Source organism: Gymnodraco acuticeps, unplaced genomic scaffold (genome assembly GCF_902827175.1).
Source record: "Gymnodraco acuticeps unplaced genomic scaffold, fGymAcu1.1, whole genome shotgun sequence".
NCBI classification, from domain to species: Eukaryota; Metazoa; Chordata; class Actinopteri; order Perciformes; family Bathydraconidae; genus Gymnodraco; species Gymnodraco acuticeps.
Window position 1 is genome coordinate 5,363,758 of NW_022990023.1, and position 26,772 is coordinate 5,390,529.

A 26,772-nucleotide genomic window follows, 5' to 3' on the forward strand; every position below is an offset into this window, starting at 1 on the left:
AATAATCCAAATACAGATAAGAAATACGCCCTAACTTTTCCAGTTGCAATAATATAGCAATGAACAAATAAATGCATCAACAATTATTATTATTTTGTATACATTATACTAATATAGGCTGCTGTAAAATGTGTAGTTCTACTCTCAGTAATTGAAGTAGGCCTATATATTAACGCAATTAACTTTGGCCTTTTACTTAGGAAAAGAAAAACTGTAATGTGTAGACTGTGAAATTGATGATTTAACATATCTGTGTTTTTCAACCCTGAAATATAACAACAAAAGTTGAAACATAAAAGAAGAAAACACAACACAAAGCTGAATTATTTTTACTTTTTTATTGCTTAAACTGCCATCTGGAACAATCTATACCAAAAGGATAAACATATTTGCACATACAGGAGGTCAAACTGAATACAGGGTAGAATAGAAAAAGAATGGTCCTCTGGTCGCCTGCAGCTCTCTCTGCGCTGCAGGCCTAACAAACTCACTGGAGGTCGGGCTAGCAGGAGTGACTGACTACTACTGTAAGCCCAGGTTAGGTAAGCTAAGGCAAACCGGGACGATTGCAGTGTGGCTAAAAACATTTTTGGACTAAAACCAATGATGCTGCTATTTACAAGAAAACAATATTTTGATAAAAGGTGAGTCAAACCCACGCTCCCCTAACGGAGTCATTTCCTGTGGATCAGGATAGGGATCAGATGATTGATTTAACTGTAAAGAAAATTACATATTACTCATGTCCATTAACAAAAAAACTCTTCTCACTAACTTGACTATACCCTGCAATCGGCACCAAAATCAAATCTTTTTTGGACGTACAACATACATCTCGATTCTTAAGCGCATTTAAGTGCCCTGAATGAGACAAAACAGAAACACATGACTGGTTCTATGTCATTTCTGGTAACAGACAAGTGAGGCAGGAATGAAGAGTTAAGCCTATAATCCAGAAGTCAACATTGTGTGATTTGGTAAAGATCTTTTAAAAAAACAAAAACAGACTTAAACATTATATGCCATCTAAATAGTCATGAAGCAGTTAAGCTAGGGAGTAACAAACCAAATATTTGACAAAGTTCCTGCTTCTGCACGCAGCAGCTGCAGGATTTTTTTTTAATACACGCTTTCCATTCATACCGGATCACTGGATGCCTAAAACATCATGCCAAGTAAGCATAGAGAACAGATCACAAGCTACTCTGATGAAAAGACAGCCACCTTTTCAAATAGGCAATAAGCAATGACACTAGTTTTAAATAAATATCTGCTCACTCTGCCCATCCGCTTCCATACATAAATACTTCAGATGTCCTGAAAACCCATAAAACCATCTTGTTTTTTTCAAGACTTCACTTCAATAAACCTGGAATAACCCATTTGATCTATTCTTTTTTTTAAGTTTTAACCCATGACGTTTTACACGATACGATTACATACTGTTTTTGTCGGTTGACAAGAAGAAGCATTTATTTACTTTGTGGCACTGGACACCTAAAATAGAATTTATGGAAAAATAAGTGTTTACAAAAGACAGTTAAACATAGTTTTTTTTTTTAGATCACCATCACTCCAAACCATAAGTTTATCATTTAGTCCATGATAATAATAATAATAATAATAATAATATAACTATGATCGATTTGAACTATACTATGATAACATTTTGATTACAAACCATAGCAGAAGAGTGACCAAGTTATTTGGTATATACTAAAAAAATTGAATACTGAAATACACTTAATACTCTTTTTTTTCTTTTTTTTTTTAGCTTTCTTTTATATATTATATTATTTTTCCTCAGAGTAGTCAAGGCAGTTCTTGTATGGTCGTTCTACCGATAAAGAGGACAGTAACTATTTCCTGTTTGGAGCTCCAAATATTGAGGGCACGCACTGCGTTTCCACGGCTATGCATCGTTGCGTTGTGACAATAATCCACATTTGGCACTCGCCTGGTAGCTGCACATTCAAATTATAATTTATACAAGCTCTCTCTTACTAAGCAAAACAGCCTTTTCTCATCGTGCCAATCATGGTATAGCTGAAACCTAAATAACGTCTGATAAAATTCAATCATATTCGTCCTGCCTTTTTTTTTTTTATACAGTTTCTAGGTTTTTCTCTACACTGTGTCTAATCGGGCTAAATTATGTCCAAAAGGAAACTTTTTAACGGGGAGAAAATAAGTCCTCTGTTCAACCTACAACTTAAATCTGTAAGAAGTTCACTAAAAGCGCCATGTAAAGTTTGATTGTCCTGTCTCAGCAGTCTGAGACCCTAATGTCTTTCAGATCTCCTAACAATCCTGCTTTGTGTTTAAGTCAAAAAAAGAAAGCGTAACCAGCGAATATAACATAGGTAACGTGTGATGTAACCTGTGCCTACAAGGTAGCGTACAGCAGCTGGTACAAGCGCTGGTGAATGGCTGAAAGTCACCTCAGCGTGACGGGTGCTAACAAACAAAATGATCTCTGTGTGTAAAACGAAAAGGGATAAAAGCCGAAACAGAAAGAAGAAGAAGAAAGTGACAAAAAGCAAATTGCATTGGTGGACCCTGGGTCTAAAAGGAGAAAAGAGGGGAAAGGGTAGAGGGGGGAGGAGGAGGAGGAGGAGGAGGAGGAGGGAGGAGGAGGAGGAGGAGGAGGAGGAGGAGGAGGAGGAGGAGAGACCCTTCAGACGGACAGCGAGACGAAGCTGTTGTACTGTTGGATGTTTCGTTTGAGAATGTCCGAGCAGGGACCCAGGACGCGCTCGAAGCGAGGTCGGTCCAGCTTCACACACTTCAGGGGGCCGCGGGCGACCACAGTGGCAGCGCGGGGGCGGTTCATCAGCAGGGCAATCTCACCTGGAGAACACACAGAAAACACACACAAAATGTCAAATAACATGAAGAGAGTGCACTTTGGTCATGTGTTTAGTGACAGGAATCAAGTGTTTCCTTGCTTTTTTATTTAAAACGGTACCGCAAAACAATATCAATGACGTATAAATAGTAATACATATACAGACTGCTGTGATGAAAGCTTTCGTGCTTACCAAAGTAGTCAGAGGGTCCTAACCTCCCCACTTCCACAAACTCCTCGTTCTCTGAGCGACGCTGCAACACAGCTGCAGAACCCTGAGAAAAACACATAGCCTACACCTTAAGTTACATGAGCACATTTATCAGAATATCTTCTTCAGAAAAGTCCATTTCAAATATAATTATTTGTTAGTTCAACAATCTATTCGCACTGAAATGAAAACATCAACCCGTTATAATTTCCACCAAATGTGACATCTTCATATTGCATCACACCAATGAAAATGTCTAGACTTGGAAGACGCAAAGAAAACTTTTAAAAAGCCCCAAATTATAATATTTAAGTGGTTGGAACCAACATTTGTCAAATTGTTACAAACACAATTTTACACAAACTATACATTTTAAGTTGACTGACTTATCAATTAATTGACTAATCCTTTCGGGCTCAAAGATCAAAACATGTTTATGATGAGGCAACTCTTCATATCACCACAAGAGGGCGTGTATTTGTCGATAACAAATAGAGGTGGTAATACTTTAAAGAGCTGAAAATATAAACCAGCATTGAGTCCCAAGAGGATCCAACATCCCTTACACTGTCTGACGTAACTAGGCCAACAATCAATTACAGAACTCAGAGTTTAGAGGTAAAACTGTGACATGTATAAAGGCATGTGTGTAAGTCAGTGATGAAGTAAGTACTTCTAAGATGATGAAGAACTCGTCTCCAGGCTCTCCCTGCACAACAATCTTCTGTCCGTCCTCAAACTGGACGGGCTCCAAGGCATCAGCGACTGTCAGACGCTCCCATTTGTCGAGAGACTCTGTGAACAAAGGAGAGAAGAGAAGTCAGCTGACATGACAACACTGTAAAACATCAGATTTGAAAAGGTTGAACCTGTTATTAGTTATGCTTTTAAGGAGATGTATTTTTAAATGCTCTTTTAGGTTATTTTAATCTCAGCACCATACACATGTAACGTGCTTCCATTTTAAAATATTTGGGATGATTTGAAAAACAAACCCACCTAGAATGGACACTTTCCTGAGGAATTCCTCGTACATCTTCCTCTTTCTCAAAGTGCTTCCCTGAAGAGAAAGATATTTGTGTTATTGTGTAAAAATGAATAGAAGAACTTGATAACACATTTAAAAATATGAGAGATGCCCCACAACTAGGCAAAAGTACATTAATGACAAACATTTTACAACCTGGCTTTAAAATCAGTGGCCTTTCTTTGCTTTAAAGGGAAATGGAAACACTTTTCAAACTGCTTTCCGTGCGACAATATTCCCATTAGGAAATGTATTTATCTAGTCTATTTCCAATGTAAACGATCGAGATACGCAAATTTATTTTTTGAAATACGTGCCTAATGACCATGGGCGCTTCCATTGCTCCGGGACTTTCCCAGTGACGTCACTGAGTGGCTACGGCTTCCTGGGCCAAAGCTCAATAACAAACAACATGGCGGGCAATGCACCAGTAGTTTACATTAAAAGAAAACGGTCGTCGTCAGGAGTTTATTGTATTGCCCCAGGCTGCACAAATGGATTTTATACGAAGAAGGAAGAAGTACATTTCCATAGGCTGCCACTAACGGATGAGAAGCTGCTCAAAGCATGGGTTATTTCCATGAAACGGTCCGATCCGCCGCTGAATCAGTACGCACGTGTGTGAACACTTTAAAATGACGATTATGTCCACAAAATGAGGTTTGATGAGTCTGGATGCCTGGTTCAATACAAAACATCGGATTTGAAGCCAGGATCTGTTCCCACAATATTCGATTTCTCAACGTATGCAGTCGGGAACACCGACCGTTCCAGCACGTCGGCCGCGCAAGACGATGACAGTGTCAACAAACGTGAAGTTCGAGCCACCAAACGAGTTGCTTCAGCTGCCGAGAGAGAGGTAAATATTGCAGCACTACCAGATTACTAGCTCACACATGTATTTCCTGACACAGTGTGACCTTATTAATTAACGCAATCGCGTCCAAACTAAATGGTAGCTATTATTATGACGTACAATTGAGAATTGGGGGTGTTCTATAGCTCAACTAATTAAACTGGCATACACACGCTCATCTGTCGAAAACAGCCCTAAAAAGGCTAGTATTGCTGGACTAGGTGTTCAATGGATGGTATTGCCAAGATGTATGAGGTGTTGGAAAATAATACAACATATATGTCAACTGACCACTGAGACCGAGTCGGTACTGGAACTGGTGGTATCCCACTCGGCGAGTTCAGAACCGTCGGTACTTTCGGCGGATTCCGGATCGTATGCCACTCTAGTATTCGACCGAATCGGTTCATAAGCATAGGCCATGGGATGCCTGGTAACTGTAGATGCTTCCACATCAATGTCATCTCCCGACGAATAGTCAAATTCATCGTGCAAAACGTCGATCTCATTGCAAAATTCCTCCATCGCTGCCATATCTGCTACGTTGTGTTGACTTCCGGTATGGATACCCGGAGCGAAGACCCACCCAGTGACGTCACCATTTGGGACTCCCCTAATGGCGGCGGCCTGGTCCCGGAATTCCCCACCCGGCCGGCGGATAATTAATTTTCTTTTGGCGAGTAATATCATATACAATAAATATTACGATCAATATCCATTGTAAAATGAATAAACTCCCGGAATATTATAGCTGTAATTGGTGTTTCCTTTCCCCTTTAACAGAATCAAAATACGAATACTTTAATTATCCTAGCGGGAATTGGCTTTATTGCAGTGGCTCCATTTAAGAAAATAGAATACAAAATGTTTAATCTAAAGAGAAATGTACCAAAATAAAATAGAAAAAAAGTATGTATATAAATAGGAGAAGTTCAAGTAAGATGTGCAATAAAAAGCTAAAATAAGACAAAAATATGTATATAAACAAAGGTAAAATGTCCAATACAAATAATTCAGGAAAAGTTAAGAAAAACAATCCAATAAAAGATCAAATATTTGTACAAACATAAGAAGTTAAAGTAAATAGGACTACCATATATTACATGTATGCAACAGTCTATATACAGTGGTGACATACACACCCCACATACTAGAGTGTAGGTGGGGTGTGTATGTTTAGCGCCTCCTCACCATAAGTATTCTCCTGTAGCTGTCCCTGTCGATGCCCCACAGCTTCACGTTGGTCTTGGCTCTCACGGTGGCCGCCCTCGGGGTCCCGTAGATCAGGGCCAGCTCTCCGAAGCTACCCCCCTCCCCGATGCTGGTCACCCATTCATTGTTCACATACACCTGGCAGACAAGCAGGATAGAAATAGAGACATTTAAACCCAATGGTGACAAAAATAATGTTTTCTGTTGATTTTGAAGAGGATCCAACACTCACATCCATCTCTCCTTGGTCGATTACATAGAAATTGTCTCCTTCATCACCTGTGTGCATACAAAGAGGACGTTAACATTACACAACGACATCAATCAGAGTCAGATTTATTGCCGAGTTGGCAACACATTAACAGAAGTTGCTTTAGAGCCAAGTATAATTTTAATGTACAAAAAGTATCTACAATAGCAATATGACAGATGACTCTGAAAAAAATAATATGTACAGTATCATGATCTGGATCTGATCAACTTATCACAACAAGATGAAGTCCTCCTACCCTGCAGAATAACAGTTTCCCCAGCGATGTAGGTGACTGGAAACATGGCATCAAATATGTCACTAAAAAAGAAAAGATTTGTGAGTAAGCCAGCTGTTGCAAAAACTTTCAAGAGCTTTATCAAAACAACTTTAAGACAGGTACCTCCTCTCATTGTCGTCCAGGTGTGAGAAGAGAACATTCTTTTCAATAGCTTTGGCCAAGGCTGCCATCGTTTTGTAGTCTTTTGGAATGACCTTAAAAACAATAGACACGTCACGCAACTCTTCATAGAGCAGATCATATCAGATTGCAGATTAAAGTGTTGCGACACTCTTTGTGAGCTGCTTGCACGTCTACCTTTCTGACATAAGAGGCTGCGTCCTCCTCTGTGTAGACCTCCGCGCTGAAGGCTCCTCTCCGCCGGCGGCCCTTCACCACCGGGTTCATGGGGGGAGAAACCTCCTCGTCACGAGAGTCTGAACGGGAACTGCTGGCCTTCTGCTGGTTCTGGATCTGCTTGGCCTCCTCCTGCAAGGGAGAAGGGGAGGAGGTCAGCCAACAAAGGATAGAGTTGCTACAGTTTATCCAAGTTAAGTGAGGATATTATTTATAAAATCTATTTTTGTGGAATTCAGTGATACACAAAAGTTATATAGCATGGAAAAACGGACTAAAACGATTTTCTTAAGTTATAATATCCTTTGCATTTCTCCAACCGAGTAGCTAAATATATCTGAGACATTATAGCTGACCCGACAAAAAATTATATATTTAAAAAGGAAAATAGGAAAACTATAACAATCGTAAATGCCTTTGATTTGAAACAGTCTAAGAGAGATTGGAAGAATGATCAACCATCAAAGGTTTCCAAAATACATTTCTTGGAGCCCTACATTGAATTAAAACAAGCCAGAAACACACAAGCAGTAGCTTTAGAAACACTTGTGCAAAATATGGTGGTGGTAATATAGAATTTCAATTACTGTATGTGCAGTTGAGTTTTAATTGTACTTAATAAAAATGTTGAATAAAGCATCACTTACTTGTTATTTCTTAACTTGTAATATTAGTTAATTTAGTAGAGGGTTCTGAACACAGCTTCTTCGAGCCTTATCCAAGTGTTTATGTACCTTTGGGAAATCCCAGAATTGTCCAAAGCATGTATTTCAAAGTTTATTAGCCACATTTCTGTACTTGGACACATAGTGAAAATAAAAAGTGAAACATGTATATAACTATGCAAGTAGAGCCTCTCAATGAGCTTTTAATGCTTACAGATATTCAAACATTGTTGTTATTGTATGAAAACATGTCCCGGTATATACATAAATAAAAAAGCTAAACAGACAACTTAATAATTAATAGTGACTGTCGCTGTGAAAACAAAACTGTGCAATGTCAGCGCAACTCCCAAGAGTTATAATGGTCGGGAAAACCCTGCTGTTTATTCTCGCGTCATGTTGGCCACATTCTTATATCAACAAAACATGCATGTGAACACAACGAGCCATATCAAGGTCAGCTAAATTGATTATGGTCCCGTCCATATATTGCACGGTAGGTCATTGTTTTGAAAAGGCCTACATACTGTATAATACTCATCTTTCGCTGTACAATGATTTGCATCGAGTCCACAGTCCAATGATGAAAAAGACGGGGGGAGAAAGTACTCAGATCTTGTACTTAAGTAAAGTAGAAGTACCAGAGTGTAGGAATACTCTGTTACAAGTAAAAGTCCTGCAATCAATATGTTACTCAAGTAAAAGTATTAGCATTTAAATATACTTAAAGTACCAAAAGTAAAAATACTAATTAGGAACATTGGCACATTTCAGAATTATATATAATATGTTTTGATTATAATTATTGATGCATTAAAGTGTTATGAAAGCTGGTAGAGGTGCAGCTAGTTTGAATGACTTTGTTTACTGCAGGGTAGCTTGTGAGTGTTATTCCTGGTGTAACATAACTCTTATTTAAGTGTTGATTATATTTCATTAATCCAAATCTGCAAAGTAACTAGATATTAAATAAATGTAAGTAAAAGTACACTCTTTACCTGTGAACTGTAGTGGGGTAAAAGTAGAAGGGTAGCAAAAATGTATATACACAAGTACAAGTCTCTCAAAATTGTACTTAAGTACAGTACTCGAGTAAATGTACTCAGTTACTTTACAACACAAACACACACACAAACCTTCTCCAGCCTCTCGAAGTACTCCCTGAGGAAGGCCATGGGCCTGTCCGGCCTGGAGGTGCACAGCTGGACAATGCAGTCCTTCAGCAGCTGTTGAATGTTGTGTTTTTGCACGTACTGCTCACACTCCCTCAGGCTCCGCTCCTCCTCGCTGCTCGTACTTCCAGATGCCATGACGACAACCGCAACCCTGCTCTGTGACCTCTAACCTTTGTACTGGAGACAGTAACAGGAACACAGGAGCCCGATTTCAGATCATTACTGTACAAAGTGGATTTACTGGATTAGTCAGAGAGCGGCACAAGAAGAGTAGGGGTGACCGTGATGAGAAAATGGACGGACAGAAAACGTGAGAATGTGAGAAAAATAGAACCAGAGTGAGAAAGCGCTGAGAGATGGGGTGTTGTTTTTGCACTAAGGAGCCTGAGTGCTTCTTAGTGTCAGGAGAGAAAACTGGTCATATGATGTGATCACACATATCTGACCACAGACGAAAAACTAGGACAGGCTGCACTTGGTTTATTTACTCAAAACAATTGTACTTCTCCACTAGGCCTGAAAGAAGCCCTCTATATGAGTGTCACACACAAGGCCTTAATTTAGATGGTGGAAAAAAAGGCCAGTGAATCAATCCACTGTGAAACAGACCAAACCCAGAAAATAAAGTGCACTTTGCTTGAGGTTTCTTCATTTCAGGCCACAGTACTGCTGCTGAGCCAAATAGCCTGACAGATCCCAGATCATGTGATTGGCCTCAGTGATATAAGCTTCTTCAGATAGCTCAGAGCTTGATCTAGCTGTCTAAAACAGGAAGGCCTCATGTAACCAACATTTGAGAAGGGTGAACAAAAAGACCAAGTGTATCATGCATTTGCATCAGTATAATAGGATTCGGATCATTTCTAAATCAGGCCAGGCCCAGAGGATTTACTAGCCATGTTATCAAAGATGAGAGCTGGCTCTTTATGCAACTAACCAAATAGTGGAAACTTTAAAAGCTTGCTTTAATCCTAACCTACCAAAAGGAATAACTAAGGGACCAATGATACTGCTTTCAAACCAAATGGGATACATTAAGAGCCAAGAGCCAACAGCTGGGCTTTCCTGCATTAAATTATACGTAAATCCAATTTAGTTTGACATATTTTAGGGTAGTAAAATTGTACATTTAACATTTTAATTCTCTAATTCAGTTGCTAACCTGCAGCCTCCCCTCTGCTGTCAACTAAGAAGAGAGCTGTCAATTATATTAGAGAAAACACTGCGATGCACAAATGACCTTGCTGATCGGGTGACAACGAGGTATGCTGGGGGGATGGAGGATACCAACGCAATATAATGGTTTAACTAATTTAGCAAATGTTCTCGCCTTTGAGGACAGTGTGAAGCAAATGCCTTGTCTGTAACACCGTCTAGGTCAGGGTGGCTTCATAAGGAGGCTGCAGCCAAGAAACAGCTAGCAGACTGATGCTGAACAGCTACCCAATTATAATAACAATTTAGCAACACATTAAAGAAATAATACATGTCTTTGTAGGTTTTCTTAGCTGTCTTTGGCCTACGTTGTGTGGGAGAGTGTGTGTAGTTTGAGCCTAGCTGGCTAGTAGCTCCGTGCAAAGGCAAAGCTCTCCTCCAATGACGCCATCTTGAGTTCTATCATAAACAAACGAGAGACGGAGGAAACAAATTTCACCTATGCAGAGGTCATATGATCCGCGAACGGGAAAGAAAGGCAAATACTCACAAGAAACTGTAAAATTCCTGCCGAGCCCTTCGATAGCGACTCGGGATGGATGATTTTTTTCGAAGCGAACCGTTACCAGATCCTCCTCGCTTCGATTTTTTTCCCGAGCCCTGGACCGCTGCCCCACCGGATACGGCTGAGAACCAATCAGCGGCCGTCACTGACGTCAATTCTCCTCGTTCTGACATGTGAGCCCGTAACCCCTGGCAACCTTAAAGGAGCCCGCACGGAAATCGTGACGTCAAGGAAATAGTTTAGAAACAAAACAAAAAAAAAGAAAAGAAAGAAATCGATTTATATCTGATTCAAAATGTGCCTGATAACAGGAATCTGTGTTTTCTGTATTAAGACATCCTGGTTCACTGCAGTGTGCTTGAACGTCTGTCTATTACAACATGATGTTTTTGTACACACAGTGGTGACGTGCAAAGTAACTATTTACTCAAGTAGGCCTACTGTACTTAAGGACACTTTGGAGGTATTTGCACTTTACTTGAGTAATTAAATGTTTTGCTACTTTGTACTTCTACTCCACTACAATACAGAGGTTTATAGTGTACTTTTACTCCACTAAATGTATTTAATACCTTTAGTTACTTTACAGATTTTGATGGGAAATATAATCAACAGAGTCAGACTTTAGTTGTAACAGAGTATTCCTACACTCTGGTATTTCTACTTTTACTCAAGTACAAGATCTGAGTACTTGTCTGTGTACACATGGATTTGAACTATACAAAGTAAAGCTAGGCTACTCATTATGCAGAAATATGACCAATGTTTGCATTATATTAAATATAATAGTATTATTTCTGAATGAATACAAGTTGTCTCAGTCCTATTTACATTTACCGTCTGTGGTCTAAAAGATATATACAATTGTAAGGATAGTGTTTCAGTATTCAACATCTGGATATGGGTTTAATGCATGGTTTAATGGTGTACATTTTGTAAACATAAAGGTTAAAATAAATAAACAAATACATCTATGTAAAGCCAAGCTTAGGTAGACAAACTAAAACTAACATAATTGTCAACAAAAAAAATCTATAATAGCTTTGTTTAACAGTTTTTCAGGGCAGAAAAAGCTTGATCGTCTCTCATCCAATGAAATCATCAAAACAATTCCTCGTGACAAGACTGAAAGCATAATTGGCCAATCAACCGTTTAGTCTTTTAAATAGGCGGGTCTTACGTGATTGACAGAAATACTATCAAATCAACGGGAGGCTTTAAACATCTTGACCAATAGAACCGCCGGAAAAAAGATTTACATGTTGTCACCAGCCAATAGGGATGCGCGTTAGAGTGACGCATCCTCCCATCAGCTGTTTTTGTTTTGCTGTGTGAATAATGTAAGTTAATAACATTATAACAACAGTCTCGACTGACTCAAGTGAAAGAGGTCACTGATGAGGTGTTATTGTCTATCTTTTATCCTCTTTAGACAGTTCACTCGGTGTATGATGCGGGTTATTTGAGACAAACAGCCCGCACATTCCTCCCCCCCGAAGAGTGTGATCGTGGCGTTTGGAGTCGGGGGGCTGAGGAGGGGAAGCGGGTTCCGGCGGGGATCGACCCGAGCCCAAGGCCTCCGACCTCGGCCAGTGAGAGGAGAAGCGATCCGGCGGCTGCCATGGAGCCCCAGGAGTCCCAGGACGCTCCGGACGGCTTGGAGGAGCAGCGAGCCTTCATCTGTGCCTCCTTCAACCAGGACACCACGTAAGCGACCTGCGGGCCCAGCATGAACTCAATCTCCTCCATGCACCTGATTGTTGCATAATTATTTACAGTCTCATTTACATGGTCTGGTTTATTTCCTGTCACCTAGAAAGCATGCAGCTGTGTGTGTGGGGCTCAAATGTATCTACATGCTTCTGTGTTTTTTATTTAAACTTGTAGATTAGTCCTTAGCAGCTAAACTGAAGTGCACATTTAGACACTTAGTAACCAAACTATTGTGTAATAAGACACAGTTTAACACCATTGAGTGAAAATAGACATATTATATTATGTCTCAATCAAACCTGACTGTTACATATGTATGTATGTGTCATTCACAGGGTCTGGTTTATTTCCTGTCACCTAGAAAGCAAGCAGCTGTGTGTGAGGGGCTCAAATGTACAGGCTTCTGTGTTTTTCATTTAAACGTATATTAGTCCTTAGCAGCTAGACTGAAATGGGCAAATGTGTTAATCTACAAAGCCTGCTGCACATTTAGACACTTAGTAACCAAACTATTGTGCAATAAGACACAGCTTAATGTAAATATGCATATTCTCTATTGTCTATTGTATTGTCTTTGCTTACCTCCTTGATTTATGACACCAGTTAACATACCATATTACATTCTTAGAAAGTGGTTAAAATATTCAAAGGCGTTATTGTCATATGTATAACAGCCACAAGGTAATTGTTGGCAATACAAATCTTATGTCCCCGGCTCCTTCAACAATGCAACAGTAAAATTAAGACATGTAAAATAATTACACATTAGTTGTATCGTAGCGCAGATGTAGTAAAATAGTGCAATAACAAAATACAAAAGATGTTAAGGTGAAAGTAAAATGCAGGAATTAATAAACTGGTTTTCTCAGCAATGCTATAGGAAGTAGCTGGAAATCAGATGTTCCTGTGTCATGTATTTTTAAATATTTTTGATCACTCACACCTGCATTGCAGAGGCTCACTGTCAGGCTCTATTAACTAGGATAACAGATCCAGCAGAACACAGGTGTGTCAGCTTAAAACAACATCTGCTGTGGCGATGATTGTAAAACTAACCAGATGGCCAAACAGTCAACCTGGCGTTTATATCTCCTAGTCATCATGTTCTTTTCAACTTCAGCCATGACAAGATAAGGCGAGCTTCCTTTAGAGAGGGGGATTAACTAATTTCAATGGAAGCTGCTGTGTTAATGGCTGTGCTCTCTAAACAAGATAAGATAGTGTGATAGAAAATCATGGGACAAACTGACCGTTATGAGATATGACATGAGGTTATAATGATCAGAGTGATCCTGCACTACCTTAATGGAAACTAACAGAGGTGAAGCCAATGGCAGAAAGCAGCCATTACATAGATTTTACCCCATTTTTGTGCAGTTCTACACTAGTGTTTGTGTGTGTGTGTGTGTGTGTGTGTGTGTGTGTGTGTGTGTGTGTGTGTGTGTGTGTGTGTGTGTGTGTTTGTTTATGCATGGTTAATCCTATTCCTTCCTTCTTTCTGACCAAATCCAATCCCTAATCTTTTCTAGTAATACCAAACAAATACAAAAGGTTTTCTAGGATTATTTTACTCCGACAAGGATAGACTTTATGTATCAAAATGTCTACATCAAATGTTGTAACTGTGTGTGTTACTGCAAAAATAACCAGATTTCATGTGACAAGTTTAATTGAGGACTATAATTTACCTACAGTATTTTAATGTATTTTTTAACCTTTAACAATAGTGGATGTGGCTGGTAATATGGTCTTTGTTTTCTTTCCTTCTTCTTGTAGTTCTCTGTCAGTGGGCACAAAGACCGGCTACCGGCTGTTCTCCGTCACCGCTGTGGACAAACTGGACTGCATCCATGAAGGAGGTAAGATGGACATTGTGCTTTAATGCTATTGTCGAGAGTTTGGTCTATTGTGCTTCTATAATATGTTTTCTTTCAGAGTTATGGGAAGAAAGATAACATGTACTTTATTGATCCCAATTTGGGAATCCTTTCACATTTTTGAAAGTCTCGTCTATTTGTGTCTCACAAATTACCCAAAAGTATGCATTAAATAATGTCTGTTTTGCATATTTAAACATAACATTTTAGAAAACTTGTCACACAAAACCCAATTATCTTTATGAAAGTAAACTAGGGATTTTTTCAAGTGATGCCTTTTAGTTAAAGATGTGTACTCTGTTAACCTCTAGTGACTTGGAACATGTGTGACATATTCACAACAGTTATAATTCAGGCTCCCCTCCCTAAAGTGTCACACTGATGAGTAATGGCAGTCCACACAGAAATATCTGAGCTGTGGTCAGGTTCACCTTGATCATACAACATGCCCCATCATGTTTGCTGTTCTGCATGCAGAGGGCAAACACAGGAACGCTCAATGTGCCACTCTTTAAAGCAACAACAAAGAGAAAACGTTTGGTGTCATCTTTGAGGAAGTTCAGGCACAATAATGCTGTCATTGTCTGGGGACTGACAGTTTCTCTTAAAGGGACAGTTCACCGTACAATTAACATGGATACCATTTATCAAACTAGTTTGTTTTGTTGTTAGTGGTTTTTTGTTGTAACCCTCTTGTTCCTGAATAGATTCCGTCTGGGCAGTGATACAGTAGGCGGATGTAGTTTGTTAGAAATAAAGTAGTTCCTACATGCTCACAACCAAGTCTGTGTTTAATCTTGAGTAATCAGGTCATGATTTCTAGAAAGAGACATTGCTGTTTCGTTTTTTAAATTATTTTTGCTGCTTTAAGACACTAAAAGCCGAGTGCCATCTAGTTCCATTATATTGAAGAGAAGGCAGACATTTCGATTGCCTATGTCTCTAGCACTATGCAACTCACACCAAAACAATCAATACTGATCCCTACAGGGTTTGATGAGACATTTGTATTTTGTATGTATTTTAAGGGTGAAGGGTCCCTTTTGTTGGTCGCGAAGCATGAGAGAAGTAGATCCACAGTCATTTGTAAAGAACATGGAGGAAGTTATATAGGAATTGACGACATAAGATTGTGTATTTGCCTTCACTGACCAGAGATGTGATATGCAATCCATGTCCAAGGTCTCCCTCTCGTCCCTCTCCCAGTAGAGTGTCCAGACGTGTACATCGTGGAGCGGCTGTTCTCCAGCAGCCTGGTGGTGGTGGTCAGTCTGTCCATGCCCCGCCGGATGAACGTCTACCACTTTAAGAAGGGCACAGAGATCTGTAACTACAGCTACTCCAACGACATCCTCTCCGTCAGGCTCAACAGACAGGTGAGGACAGGAAATGGATGATTCTGGACCTGTAATCCTCAAAGCTGTTGATTCTTGTTTGTCCTTTCAATACATGTTATATTTGGAGATCTATTTGTTTGTGTCCATTATCTCAGAGGCTGGTGGTGTGCCTGGAGGAGTCGGTTTACATCCACAATATCAAAGACATGAAGCTACTCAAGACCCTGCTGAACACCCCCACCAACCTCACAGGTACACTCATGCTGTTGTACAGACATATATTGTCAAAATAAGACTTTTTCTTAGACTCTGACCTACATTTCATTTACATTTTTAGATATGGTAAAGGGAAGGGCAATTATTGATCAAATATGTATGTATAAGAGTAACGACAAGGAAAAGATTGGAGGGTAAATGGCCTAAATCCCCCTCTGTTGTCCCCTGCAGGTCTCTGCGCTCTCTCTGTTAACCACAGTAACTCCTACCTGGCGTACCCCGGCAGCGCCACCATCGGAGAGATCACCGTGTACGATGCCAACAACCTGGTGAGGACACATTGATATTAAACAAAGCAACAAAGGAGAAAATGCAGCTGATTCAACTTATTTTGATAACCCCGTGTGGACATCAGTGAAGTGTTGGTGCTGATTCATTTAAACATATAATCTAACTCGAAATCTCAATTCAATTCAAAGTATGTACAACATTTTTTTATATATATAATAGTATATTTTGCCACTTAATGTTTATTATTTGTATGAATTCTTTTTTTTTTGTATTTCCTTTTTTTTGTTTATTTCCTTTTTTAAAGTTGTTAAAGTAGTTTTATTATTTTTTTTATTATTTTTATGTAAGTGATATTCTAACGCCCATCCTGTTATGTTGTAGACAAAATGTAAAAAAAGAAAAAATGTATTAAAAAAAACACACATTTACCCCTTTAGAGCACTTTGACCCTGATCCAAGCCCACGACAGTCCCCTGGCGGCCCTCGCCTTCAATTCCTCCGGCAGCAAACTGGCCAGCGCTTCAGAAAAGGTGAGCATTATTTTTCTAACGCTCAGTCTTATTACCCACAATCCTCTTTTCTGACCACGCTCTCCTCCACAGGGCACCGTTATCAGAGTCTTCAGCGTTCCTGAGGGACAGAGACTGTTTGAATTTCGCCGAGGGATGAAAAGGTTAGCATTTATATTTTCATATCGTACCATCAAATCTTAATAAGCAAATTAGGGACGAGATGGTTCATGGTTGTTGTGTGCCAGGGATTAAACAAAGGGCTTGTGACAGGAAGTACTGCAGTCTAAACGGCCTCCTATCACTCATCAGTTCAACTTTCATTTTTAAATCTTCACTTCGTGCAACCTGCATACTTTGCATACTACGTTTCGTTTTTTGTTTACCATCATATAGTATTTGCACGCAAACAATATTATCTTTGGTATCATTAATGCTAAGTAATGTAAAGTGATAACTGTATGGTTGTCTCCTGCAACTTGATTATCATGTTTTAATCTAAAAAACATGGACAAAAGTCTACATACGGGCTGAATATGGTCGTTATGGGCTTACACACAGACACTATGTGCATTTATTTTCAAATCTAAAATGTGCATTTATTCCTAACTGTTTTGTTGTTTTCTGTCTCAGATATGTTAGCATCAGCTCATTATCCTTCAGCGCAGACGCCCAGTTCCTGTGCGCCTCCAGTAACACTGAGACCGTCCATATATTTAAACTGGAGCAGCACAGCCCCAGGTACACACACACACACACACACACACACACACACACACACACACACACACACACACACACACACACACACACACACACACACACACACACACACACACACACACACACACACACACACACACACCACACACACACACACACACACACACACACACACACACACACACACACACACACACCACACACACACACACACACACACACCATGTATAAATCACTTCAGGGGACGTTACATTGACTTACATGCATTTCCTGGAGACTTATCCTAACCTTAACCATAACCAACACATGCCTAACCCTTACCCTAACCCTTAACCTTACCCTAACCCTTAACCTAACCAAGTCTCACCCTAAAATGAATGATTCCCCTCATGGGGACCTCCAATTTGTCCCCATAAGGGAAGCCAGTCCCCACACGTGACTATGTAAACAGATTTAGGTCCCCACAAGTATAGTAATGCTAGACCACACACACACACACACACACACACACACACACACATACACACTAACACACACACAGTTGTGTTTCTGCTTGTTTTCTGTATACTAATTACCTGACTAACCAGCTACGTTACAATGTTAGTGTTTCTGGTACTTTCATTAAAAACCAAATTAAAATGTATTATTTTGGATCCCTGGTTAAATGTATCCCTTGTAAACATAATGTATTTCCTTTTTTCAAAGCATATTACCCATGTATCTCTCTGTATAAGGAGTCTGCTTCCCATACATTGTCCTTCTCTGACCCTTGCATGGTTCACAGAAGGACAATGCATGAAATGACCCTCTGCTATGCTCCCAGTGCTAGGATGGGTTAAATGCAGAGGTCACATTTCGCTGTGTGTGCTGTACTGTTATCCTCCAATTCTCTCTTCAACCATGACCCATGTTGTTTCCTGCCAGTCAAGATGAGGAGTCCCCCACATGGTCAACCTACATGGGTAAAATGTTCTCAGCAGCCAGCACCTACCTGCCCTCCCAGGTGTCCGACATGATGCATCAGGACCGAGCCTTCGCCACGGTGCGCCTCAACATGTTCGGCCTGAAGAACATCTGCGCCCTGGCTACGTGAGTCCAAAGTCCGACCAGAGAGATGATTTTTTGACAGATGTATTTATAAGTCTTTAACATCTTGTGCTTGTTTTGTTTGTCAGGATTCAGAAGCTCCCCCGCCTGCTGGTGGCGTCCTCAGACGGGTGTCTCTACATCTATAATGTGGATCCACAGGATGGAGGAGAGTGTGTTCTGGTCCAAAAACACAGGTGTGTGTCTTAGTGGGAAGCATCCTGCATAAATGTCTAGATGTAACAAATATTGAGTTGTGCACGGATGTTGGATTTTTGTAGATAGACCTAGAAGTTAGCATCGCAAAGGCTCCCTCAACAAAGCAGTAATATTGCAGGAAATAAGATCTGTAACAAACATATTTATGATACTCAAACGTTTTGTTCAGCAAGAAATCTCCACATATTAACGCCACTTTTATAATTTCTGAAGCACAAATGCTATTGCCAGAAGTAAAAAGCTAACATTAGGCTATAAAGGAAAAACATCAAGGTCACATGACTGCACGTCAACACCGCTAAGCTAAAGGCGGCTAATGTTAGGCATGATGTTTACTAAAATAATTTAGCCATTTGTTAGCAGCCAACATTTTAGGCACATAGAGGCTTCAGAAATCCAACCGTGGGGTGTTCACTGATATGTTTTATGTAGTAGAACAATACAATTTCTCTTAAACTTAAACAGGCCATTTTTCTAAGGGTCTAACCAGAAACCCATTCAAAAAACGATTGAATTGAAACAAGGGGGGAAAAAGAGCTCAAATGCTAACTAATTCGAGCTTTTAGGACTCATTATTTCAGCTTTAAAATGTGGCATTAATTTGTGCTTATGTCGAAGTGAGTTGTGTGTTTCAAAGTCTCTGTGTGCTCTGCTGCTGCAGGCTGTTTGAGTCCGGTGAGGAGCAGGTAGAGGAGAAGGAAGAGGAGGATCCAGAGGACGGTTCTCCACCACCAACCAGCCAATCATATGCTGCCACTGTGGCTCTCCCTTCAACCCCGCCCTCCTCCACCACTCTCATGGGTACAGTATACTTATCATAAACTCAAAACTGTGTTACTCCCTATATACCATACTGTGAGTGATTCACATTATTGTATCTCTTATATTCTGTGTGTTTAACTTGTTTGACAACACCTGAAAACCTGTTTTAAACATAAAGCTGTTTTGCTAAAGTTATTCAATCCTAAAAGTGATCTAGGGTTATTTCGACAAGAGGTTTTCTTAAAATGAGCTTGTATCTCATTTCACTCTTCAATAACTTCTCCTAAATCAGGCAGATGTTATGTAAATAACATTTTATTCAGGTTCAGTATACTTCTATTATTTTAGTGTTTTTTCAAAAATAATTGCTTTATTTCTATCAAGTAATATATGCTATTTTTTAGCCTAGCTGCTTCAGGGGGTCCGCGGGGTCTTAAAAAGTATTAAAAGTTGATAATCAATTTAGCGAAAATGAAGGCTATTAAAAAGTATTTTTAGTAACAGCACTTTCCAAATTACATTTTGTAGCTTGTTTTCAATAAGTATATAAATTGTCCAAAGAGGTTGTATTCTACAGTCTGCCTGAATGTAATCATTGCGTAGGTGTGTAGTGTGATTCTGTGTAGTTTATTTATGGCATCCCGTTGGGTTTGACGTCATCTGAACAGGACCTCGCACGCTCACTGCTTGATAGCGCGCGAAGGTCCGTTTACGCCGGTTGTTAAACAACATCGTTATGGGGAAATGCAAGTCTGCGTCCAAATGGTTGGAAGATAAGGAGGAAGGACAATCAATACTGTATATAGTCAATGTGAGGTAAAGTGTGTCGCCAATGTAACCGGTTAAAACTCAAAGTGGCGATGAGGTCTTAAAATGTATGGAAAGGGTCTTAAAGAAGGTCTTAAAAGGTTTTACATTTGACTTCAGGATTCCTGCATATACCCTGTGATTGCTGTAAATGCATTTTGCTACACAAAAATCATGATCCAGGTTTTTCCCTAGTATAAATAATAACCAATTATTTATTGGATTATAAATTAAGGTTGGAAGAAGAAGACAATGTTAACAATTGTCCATATTCACACTTAAAAATATAATAATCAACTCTGAATCACCTATAGCACCTATAAAGTCGATAATAGAACCTAACATCCCAGCTCTGACAGCAGGAGATGCAATTCTTTCAAAAACACGACACAGTTGATGAAAAAGGGCCTACACAAACCTCCTCTTCCCTCTCTCCCCAGGTTACTCTGAGGAAGGTGGAGCCCAGACAGGTGACGTTATCCCGGAGCACGAGTTCGCCGAGAGCCCCGTCTGCTTGGACGACGAGAACGAGTTCCCTCCAGTCGGCAACCAGAGTAACTGACCAAACCCTCATGAAACATAACAATCAGACTTCAGTTTCACGCAGAGGAGAAATATTCCTGTGTGGAGACATTGTGGCACCCCCCTCCCTCTCACATGTACCCCTGCTGGCCTAGGGTCACCTCTTGTCAGAATGTTACTTCCTGGTGTTTCTGTACTCTGTTCCTCTATCATGTTTTGTAAGGAGTATAGATTAAAAACAAAGTGTAGAAGCTCCACCTCTCATTAAAACACATTTACAACATGTGAGACGAGTTCAAAGACTGCTCCGCTTTTAACTCCCGTATTACTCCATTAACAGCTTTTTGGTTTAATATTCCAAAACCTAAAAACACTGACGTCATTGTCAACAAATAATACCATGTTAGCAATCAGATGAACATTTTATTTGTTGATGTGTTAATGAGCAGACTGAAGGTAGCAGAGATCCTTGAAGCTGATCAACTGATTCTCTATAAAGCTCAGTCAGTGAAAAGATAACTTTTTAACAGCTTCTAAACAAACCAAGAGCAGTCATACAAATATAATATAAAATGTGTCAACTCTCTTAAGATAATGTCTTGTTTTCTGTCACTTATTCATCCTTTAAAAAAGCCTCTGAGAATCAACCTTAAGGGCATTTTTGTTAATCAGGAATCTGGGAGTTTATCAAGGGCATTCGAGGTGTCACTCCTCCGTAAAGAGGAGGTTACTCAAGAAGGAAGAGATTTTGAAAGTGTGATACACTATTCAAATCATGATACATGCAAGAAGTATTATATGACTTGCAGATGCAGCTGTCATGCTAATTATGGTAGCGATAGATGAGAATAAACACCTGATAATAAATGTGGAGCAGCCGCCTGATGGTGGCGTTACAGGTCCTTGAATTTCAGTGATATCCTGAAGACCTTTTTTTATTTACTACATTATGCTGACTACATTAAGTTAACAAGTCATTTTTACTTTGATTTATGAAATATTCTTTTGCAAAATGTATTACATGTACATCCACGCATAGACGTACCATGCGTGAATATCTATTGAGGATTTTTACTGTGTATAATGTATATATAACATTTATATATAGTTCTGTTGTAATAAGTAACACCAATTGATTTGCCAAAAGGTGGCGCTGTTAGGACACCCGTCTGTTCAATACTGGACGTTTGAGGAGAAAGAGAGACTCATTAAAGCGGAGAAAAGATTCAACCTCTGCATTTTGTTTTGTTCTTTTATTTTTTTAAATATCATCATTTATGTAGCTGGTGTTTAAATCTTGTATAAAATCTCACAAATAAAGCAAAGTTTAATTAACACATTACACTGAAACGAAATGATTTACACATTGCTGGTTTGTCTTTACTGTTTGATTAATCTTATTTTTCCCAAGTTATTGACCGCATGATAAACTGTGGCCGTTTCTCAATGTCGAGTACACCTGCTGCAGAGCCACTATTTCAAGTATACTACGTCATCGAGTGGCGCCGAATGCTGGGCATTTAACATGCATTTAAACAGTCCTTCGGCACCACTCGATGACGTAGTATACTTGACCTATACTTAGGTTTACTCGACATTGAGAAACGGCCTGATCTTTGCTCTGCTTGTTTGAACATGTCCTCTTGCATGTGGACATCGAACCTCCTAAAAAAACACTTCTGCAAACAAACAGCTGATCACATGTCTGTGTGCTTCTCTTTAAGCCTATTGTGTGGTGAGTGGTTTCCCCAAACTCAACTATTATGCTTTTTTGAGTTTCCCCTTTCCTGTTGTGATATAGGTTTTTGTGCATGTAAATGGTCTGCAAAGGCTAAAATGCAGGTTCATATTTGTATTTAGTGTCTCTACTGTGACATGTTCAAAAAGCTCTTTATTTTTCTCATCCTGCCTGTGCATGCAGCTCCTCTTTTCACCCTCCGTCTGAAACCAGAGCCCAGTTTGCTCTGATTGGTTCGCTGGCTGGCGCTGTTTTGATAAGTCAACTGCTTTGAGATGTCCCGCCCCTTAGCCTATCATGTACGATGTGTTGGAGCACTAGCCAATAGAAGCACAGTGTTACATAGTGACGTCAGCATGTCCTGGAAATAAACAAATGAGTCCAATGGAGGCGTTTTCAGGTGGGGGGGAAGTGTGTGGGAGAGAAACTCCCTCTTGATGGACTTATTTCAGACTTTGCAGACCGTTAACATGCACACAAACCTATATAACACACTACAGGAAAGGGAAAACCCCAAAAAAGCTAACTAGGGCCTCTTTAAGATTTAAATCCTGTGTCAGATAAAACTCTCCCCCCTCAGCTGAGTGTGTGGCAGACGGTGTGTTCAGGGTCACAGTGGCAGGCGGTGTGTTCAGGGTCACAGCGGCAGACGGTGTGTTCAGGGTCACAGCAGGGTGCTGCTGATGCGTCGGTGCTGTAGTCGGCTGCGGACACTGACTTGTCGTTGGCGATGTCCCACAGAAGCTCCTCCCTCCTGCGGGCCATCCTCTGCGCCACCGCCTGGTACTCCAGTGTTTCTGTATCCAGAGGCGTTTCCTCAGACCCGTCAACCTCAAGATCAAATATCAGGGGCGGGTCGTGGAGCTGCTCTCGTCCTGTGGCCCCCCCACACGCCTCAGCTGCACCTGCAACAAGCAAGGATGAGTGGGTTTCTTATTACTACTGGGGGAGGAAGCATTCAGTGCCTTTACATGTAACTAGTTTATATCTCTTTTATTTGTTGTATTCTATTTTATTTTTTACTGAACATTTTAGTTTATATTTTCTTAAGGAAGACATTTAACTTTAGCTTGATATGTTGATATATATATATTGGTTTTGTTATTTTATTTAATAATATATTTTATTGGATTGTAATTTTTAATTTGACCTTTTATTGGGCATTTCACTTAAAATTCTTATATTTATATACTTGTTTTTTATTTGATATTATCTTTTATTGGACATTTTATTTTAACTTTAATTTGCATTTAATTATATTTTATTTTAGTTCACCTAAAATGTCACAAAATCAAAGAGATAAGTAGTAAGTCAAAGGCTGCATAAAAAGAAAAGGACTCAAGTGAAGCACCTCAAATTAGCACTTGTTTTGAGTTGATGGAGCATGATGCTGATATGAGAATTCATCTGCTCATAAAAAGTGTTTTGATTTATACTCATACAAATACAGACATGCCAATACACTGATACCACCATGTTGACAAAGCATCCACCATGGCAGAGCAAAGCAAGCACCACTGCAGACATACACACAATAACAATGCAATGTTATACAACTGCTTTTGCTTTGTAGACACATATGACCTGTGTGTGACCCGTACCTGTGATGTAGAAAGCTTTGTGCTTCCCTGATCGAACAGTCTGCAGGTCACCAAACTCCCCCGCTGCTCCACTGTTAGGGTGGAAGAGAAACTACAAGGCAGAAGAGAAGGTTGCAATGAGAACATAATGCAAGACTAACACTCACAATACACAGGGAAATGATGTATATAAAACAAAAAAGAACGTATAACGAAAGCTGTTAAGTACCTCATGACCAGTCTGTTCCCCGTGCAGCAGGACATCAGTGGCGTCGATGCCGTCGTAACGTCGGTCTGAGGGGGGAGTGACTCCTGCCAGGGACAGAAGGGTGGGGAAGACATCCATACCGCTGCAGCAGGACGTAAAGAGGACTGTTAAAAAGGCTCTATTCTGCTAATTATCAGGTTTACATTTGTATTATGTGCCTCTTCAGTGACATGTTTACATGCTAACCTGCAAGACAGACCCACTCCCTGCATCAGAATATACGAGAGATGGTTATTTTGACTAATTTCAAATAATTTCACAATCTCTGTGTCCCCCCCTGAGACAAGCACACCAAAAACGAATTCATATTTGAATAAAAGCCAAACATGCAGCAGCTATTGGCTTTTTTCTCTGGTCCAAAGTGTAGGAATGACATTACCATCCCCTGCTTTTTGACCTAGTACAAACAGGGTTGGGCCCATCACACCTGGGTCTTTATGTACACATAGGGTGTATATAAGATATGTTGAACTACTTGAAGGATTTCAAGTCTCTGCTTATTTGTAAAATGTGAGTACCTGAGCAGGGCGGAGCTGCTGGTATTTGCAGGGATCCTTCCGGGCCAATAGGCCACAGTCGGCACTCTGTGACCCCCCTCCCAGGTGGTCCGCTTAGCCGAGCCTCCACCTAACACAGGCAGAAGAGGACTTTAGGAATGAGGCTTACTTTCAATAAAACACACACCTGTTACTATGTAGTATTGAACACATGGATCCCTCCTCATAAAGCATATTTAATACCTCTGCTGGTCTGCCATTTTCCCATAAAGGGTCCAACACTTCCTGCATACTGGCACTTCTGTTCCCATGGACCGTTGTCACCTGGAAAAAAAGCACAAAGATTAACCTCATCATGGCTTTTCGAGAATAACACTAGGGCTGAACGATGAATCGATTTGAAATCGAAATCGTGCTTTTAAATGATGCAATTATCAAATCGCAAAGCCTGCGATTTGTTTTACTTCCTGTGTGTCAGTCATCCCCACCAATCAGAAGTGCTGTGCTCCACATGTAGAAGTGGCCCGTGATAGAAGGTGATAGACAGATTAATCCAATCACCTGCCAAGTATTTTTGAAATAATTTTCCAAATGACTTCCAATGGAGCTTTCCTAGATGGTTTGGTGAAACAAACCATCTGAGTCAGGTTAGTAATGCTCCATCATATGTTTTACATCTATTACAGGGTGAATCTTAAACTGAAGCTCGACTTTAAAGCAACCCAACGGAAGTTTAATGTAAGTTTAGTTATTTCACTCGTAGCTCGGGCTGCGGGGGTGCTAGAGACGGGAGCATGTTGATGCGACCTTCCTAGCTGGAGATATGGCCGCATTTTACAATAAACTTCCGTTGGGTCGCTTAAAAACAAATATCGCAAATTGAATCGCAATATCTGTCAGAAAAATCGCAATTCGATTATTTCCCCAAATCGTGCAGCCCTAAATAACACTTCAGTCTATCCAGTATATTTACCAGTGAACCAGATGAGTGTGTTGTCTCTGTCCGTGTGGTCGGAGGCGCTCTTCACCGCCCCCACCAGGCGGTCCATCTCCTGCAGGCTGGCAGCGTAAACTCTGCCCTCATCTGAGTGGAGAGGGGGGGCGAGGGGCACGTGCATGTGAGCCAACGCTAGGTAGAGGAGGTAGGGCTGCCCTCGCTCCCTGCAGAGACAATAACGTTGTAGTGTCAAACAACTCATACAGATGACAAAGTATCACACACTGGTTTAAAACAGACATCACTTCTCTCCCAACAGTGCAGATTTCTTTCAAACATTTTGACTTTAGCAAATTAGCATGGGTGAAACTCATAATACCAATTGCTTTGTCACATTTATACTTGAGAAACGACGATGTTAGTGGTACACCTACTGTATGCTTTTCCTTTAAACCTCAAAATAAATACATTACATATACTTTTTAATATTGCTGTTGCAGTCAGAGCTGGAACGCGAACAAGCACATGCGTTGGTGCGTTTTCTAGAAGAAATTAACAAGTTAGTGTAAAGCCTTATTGCAATAGTGATATCCTAAAAGTTTGCTAATCAAACAAACAATACTGACATTTTGAACACAACATTTTCAATGTGGTTGAACTACTTTGTGTGTTCTGATGGATTTAAAGGTAAACACTGGTAAAAAAAAAATGAGCTTTGGTTTATTTTGTGGATTTAATCCTGTTCAAAGTGCACTGATATGCAAACTTGAACATGTCCATGATGCAATTTCCTTTTGCTTTGCAGGAAGGTGGGTTTCTGTACGTTCACTGAATGAAAGCCAGTCACCGTTAGGTCACATGACTGATAACCGCTGCACTGATTCACATGACCCTGCTCCCTAGCATGCAGAGATATTGACTCTCACACACACAGCTGCAAACAGCAGGGATGACTGTCCTTAATTTCCCAAGCTTTCTGCTTTACTTCATTTTGATGAGAATAAATGTACATCAAATGTTAATATCTTCTAAAATAAAACAAAAAGGAACCATATCATTGCTCTTAGATGACATATTCACTCGTTAAAA

The 26,772-nt window shown here is 40.0% G+C and overlaps 3 protein-coding genes across 8 annotated transcripts in view; 1 reads left to right on the top strand and 2 right to left on the bottom strand.

Annotated features, from left to right (window-relative positions):
• Nucleotides 1–322: 322 nt before the first annotated feature.
• Nucleotides 323–10,744, bottom strand: prkar1ab (protein kinase, cAMP-dependent, regulatory, type I, alpha (tissue specific extinguisher 1) b). Of its 2 annotated transcripts, none has more exons than XM_034214413.1 (11): nt 10,587–10,744; nt 8,843–9,058; nt 7,003–7,173; nt 6,808–6,899; nt 6,664–6,725; nt 6,387–6,433; nt 6,134–6,292; nt 4,059–4,119; nt 3,733–3,854; nt 3,042–3,123; nt 323–2,850 (listed from the first exon to the last, which is right to left on the bottom strand). In XM_034214413.1, exons 2-11 carry the CDS (start codon nt 9,014–9,016, stop codon nt 2,678–2,680), a joined length of 1,143 nt encoding a protein of 380 aa, XP_034070304.1. In that variant the 5' UTR covers nt 9,017–9,058; nt 10,587–10,744; the 3' UTR covers nt 323–2,677. The 2 variants fall into 2 exon arrangements, with proteins under 2 accessions (XP_034070304.1, XP_034070302.1); XM_034214411.1 differs by having other exon boundaries at nt 3,042–3,141.
• Nucleotides 10,745–11,900: 1,156 nt separating this feature from the next.
• On the top strand, nt 11,901–21,998 carry LOC117544900 (WD repeat domain phosphoinositide-interacting protein 1-like). Of its 3 annotated transcripts, XM_034214408.1 has the most exons (13): nt 11,901–11,941; nt 12,034–12,308; nt 14,091–14,173; nt 15,374–15,567; nt 15,684–15,780; nt 15,976–16,073; nt 16,473–16,565; nt 16,638–16,708; nt 17,178–17,285; nt 18,192–18,356; nt 18,443–18,550; nt 19,234–19,373; nt 20,582–21,998. In XM_034214408.1, exons 2-13 carry the CDS (start codon nt 12,223–12,225, stop codon nt 20,701–20,703), a joined length of 1,365 nt encoding a protein of 454 aa, XP_034070299.1. In that variant the 5' UTR covers nt 11,901–11,941; nt 12,034–12,222; the 3' UTR covers nt 20,704–21,998. The 3 variants fall into 3 exon arrangements, with proteins under 3 accessions (XP_034070299.1, XP_034070300.1, XP_034070301.1); XM_034214409.1 differs by lacking the exon at nt 11,901–11,941 and having other exon boundaries at nt 11,948–12,308; nt 15,398–15,567; XM_034214410.1 differs by lacking the exon at nt 11,901–11,941 and having other exon boundaries at nt 11,948–12,308; nt 15,401–15,567.
• Nucleotides 21,999–22,066: 68 nt separating this feature from the next.
• The window catches only part of arsg (arylsulfatase G), a 44,904-nt gene continuing 40,198 nt past the window's right edge, over nt 22,067–26,772 (bottom strand). For all 3 annotated transcript variants that reach the window (XM_034214405.1, XM_034214406.1, XM_034214404.1), the window contains exons 6-11: nt 25,720–25,907; nt 24,990–25,070; nt 24,768–24,876; nt 24,211–24,331; nt 24,003–24,093; nt 22,067–23,306 (exon numbers count right to left, since the gene is read on the bottom strand). In XM_034214405.1, the coding sequence (XP_034070296.1) occupies nt 22,978–23,306; nt 24,003–24,093; nt 24,211–24,331; nt 24,768–24,876; nt 24,990–25,070; nt 25,720–25,907 (919 nt within the window). In that variant the 3' untranslated portion in view covers nt 22,067–22,977. The remainder of the gene's footprint in view (nt 23,307–24,002; nt 24,094–24,210; nt 24,332–24,767; nt 24,877–24,989; nt 25,071–25,719; nt 25,908–26,772) is intronic.

What these genes read in the sequence shown, in the direction of transcription:
- LOC117544900 (XM_034214408.1), top strand. Translation starts at nt 12,223, where the DNA reads ATGGAGCCCCAGGAGTCCCAGGACGCTCCGGACGGCTTGGAGGAGCAG. An exon ending in TCCTTCAACCAGGACACCAC is followed by an intron (nt 12,309 to 14,090) that starts GTAAGCGACCTG and finishes TTCTTCTTGTAG; the next exon opens with TTCTCTGTCAGTGGGCACAA. An exon ending in GGACTGCATCCATGAAGGAG is followed by an intron (nt 14,174 to 15,373) that starts GTAAGATGGACA and finishes TCCATGTCCAAG; the next exon opens with GTCTCCCTCTCGTCCCTCTC.
- prkar1ab (XM_034214411.1), bottom strand. Translation starts at nt 9,016, where the DNA reads ATGGCATCTGGAAGTACGAGCAGCGAGGAGGAGCGGAGCCTGAGGGAG. An exon ending in TCGACCAAGGAGAGATGGAT is followed by an intron (nt 6,293 to 6,386) that starts GTGAGTGTTGGA and finishes CTTGTCTGCCAG; the next exon opens with GTGTATGTGAACAATGAATG. An exon ending in CAGGAAAGTGTCCATTCTAG is followed by an intron (nt 3,855 to 4,058) that starts GTGGGTTTGTTT and finishes CTTTGTTCACAG; the next exon opens with AGTCTCTCGACAAATGGGAG.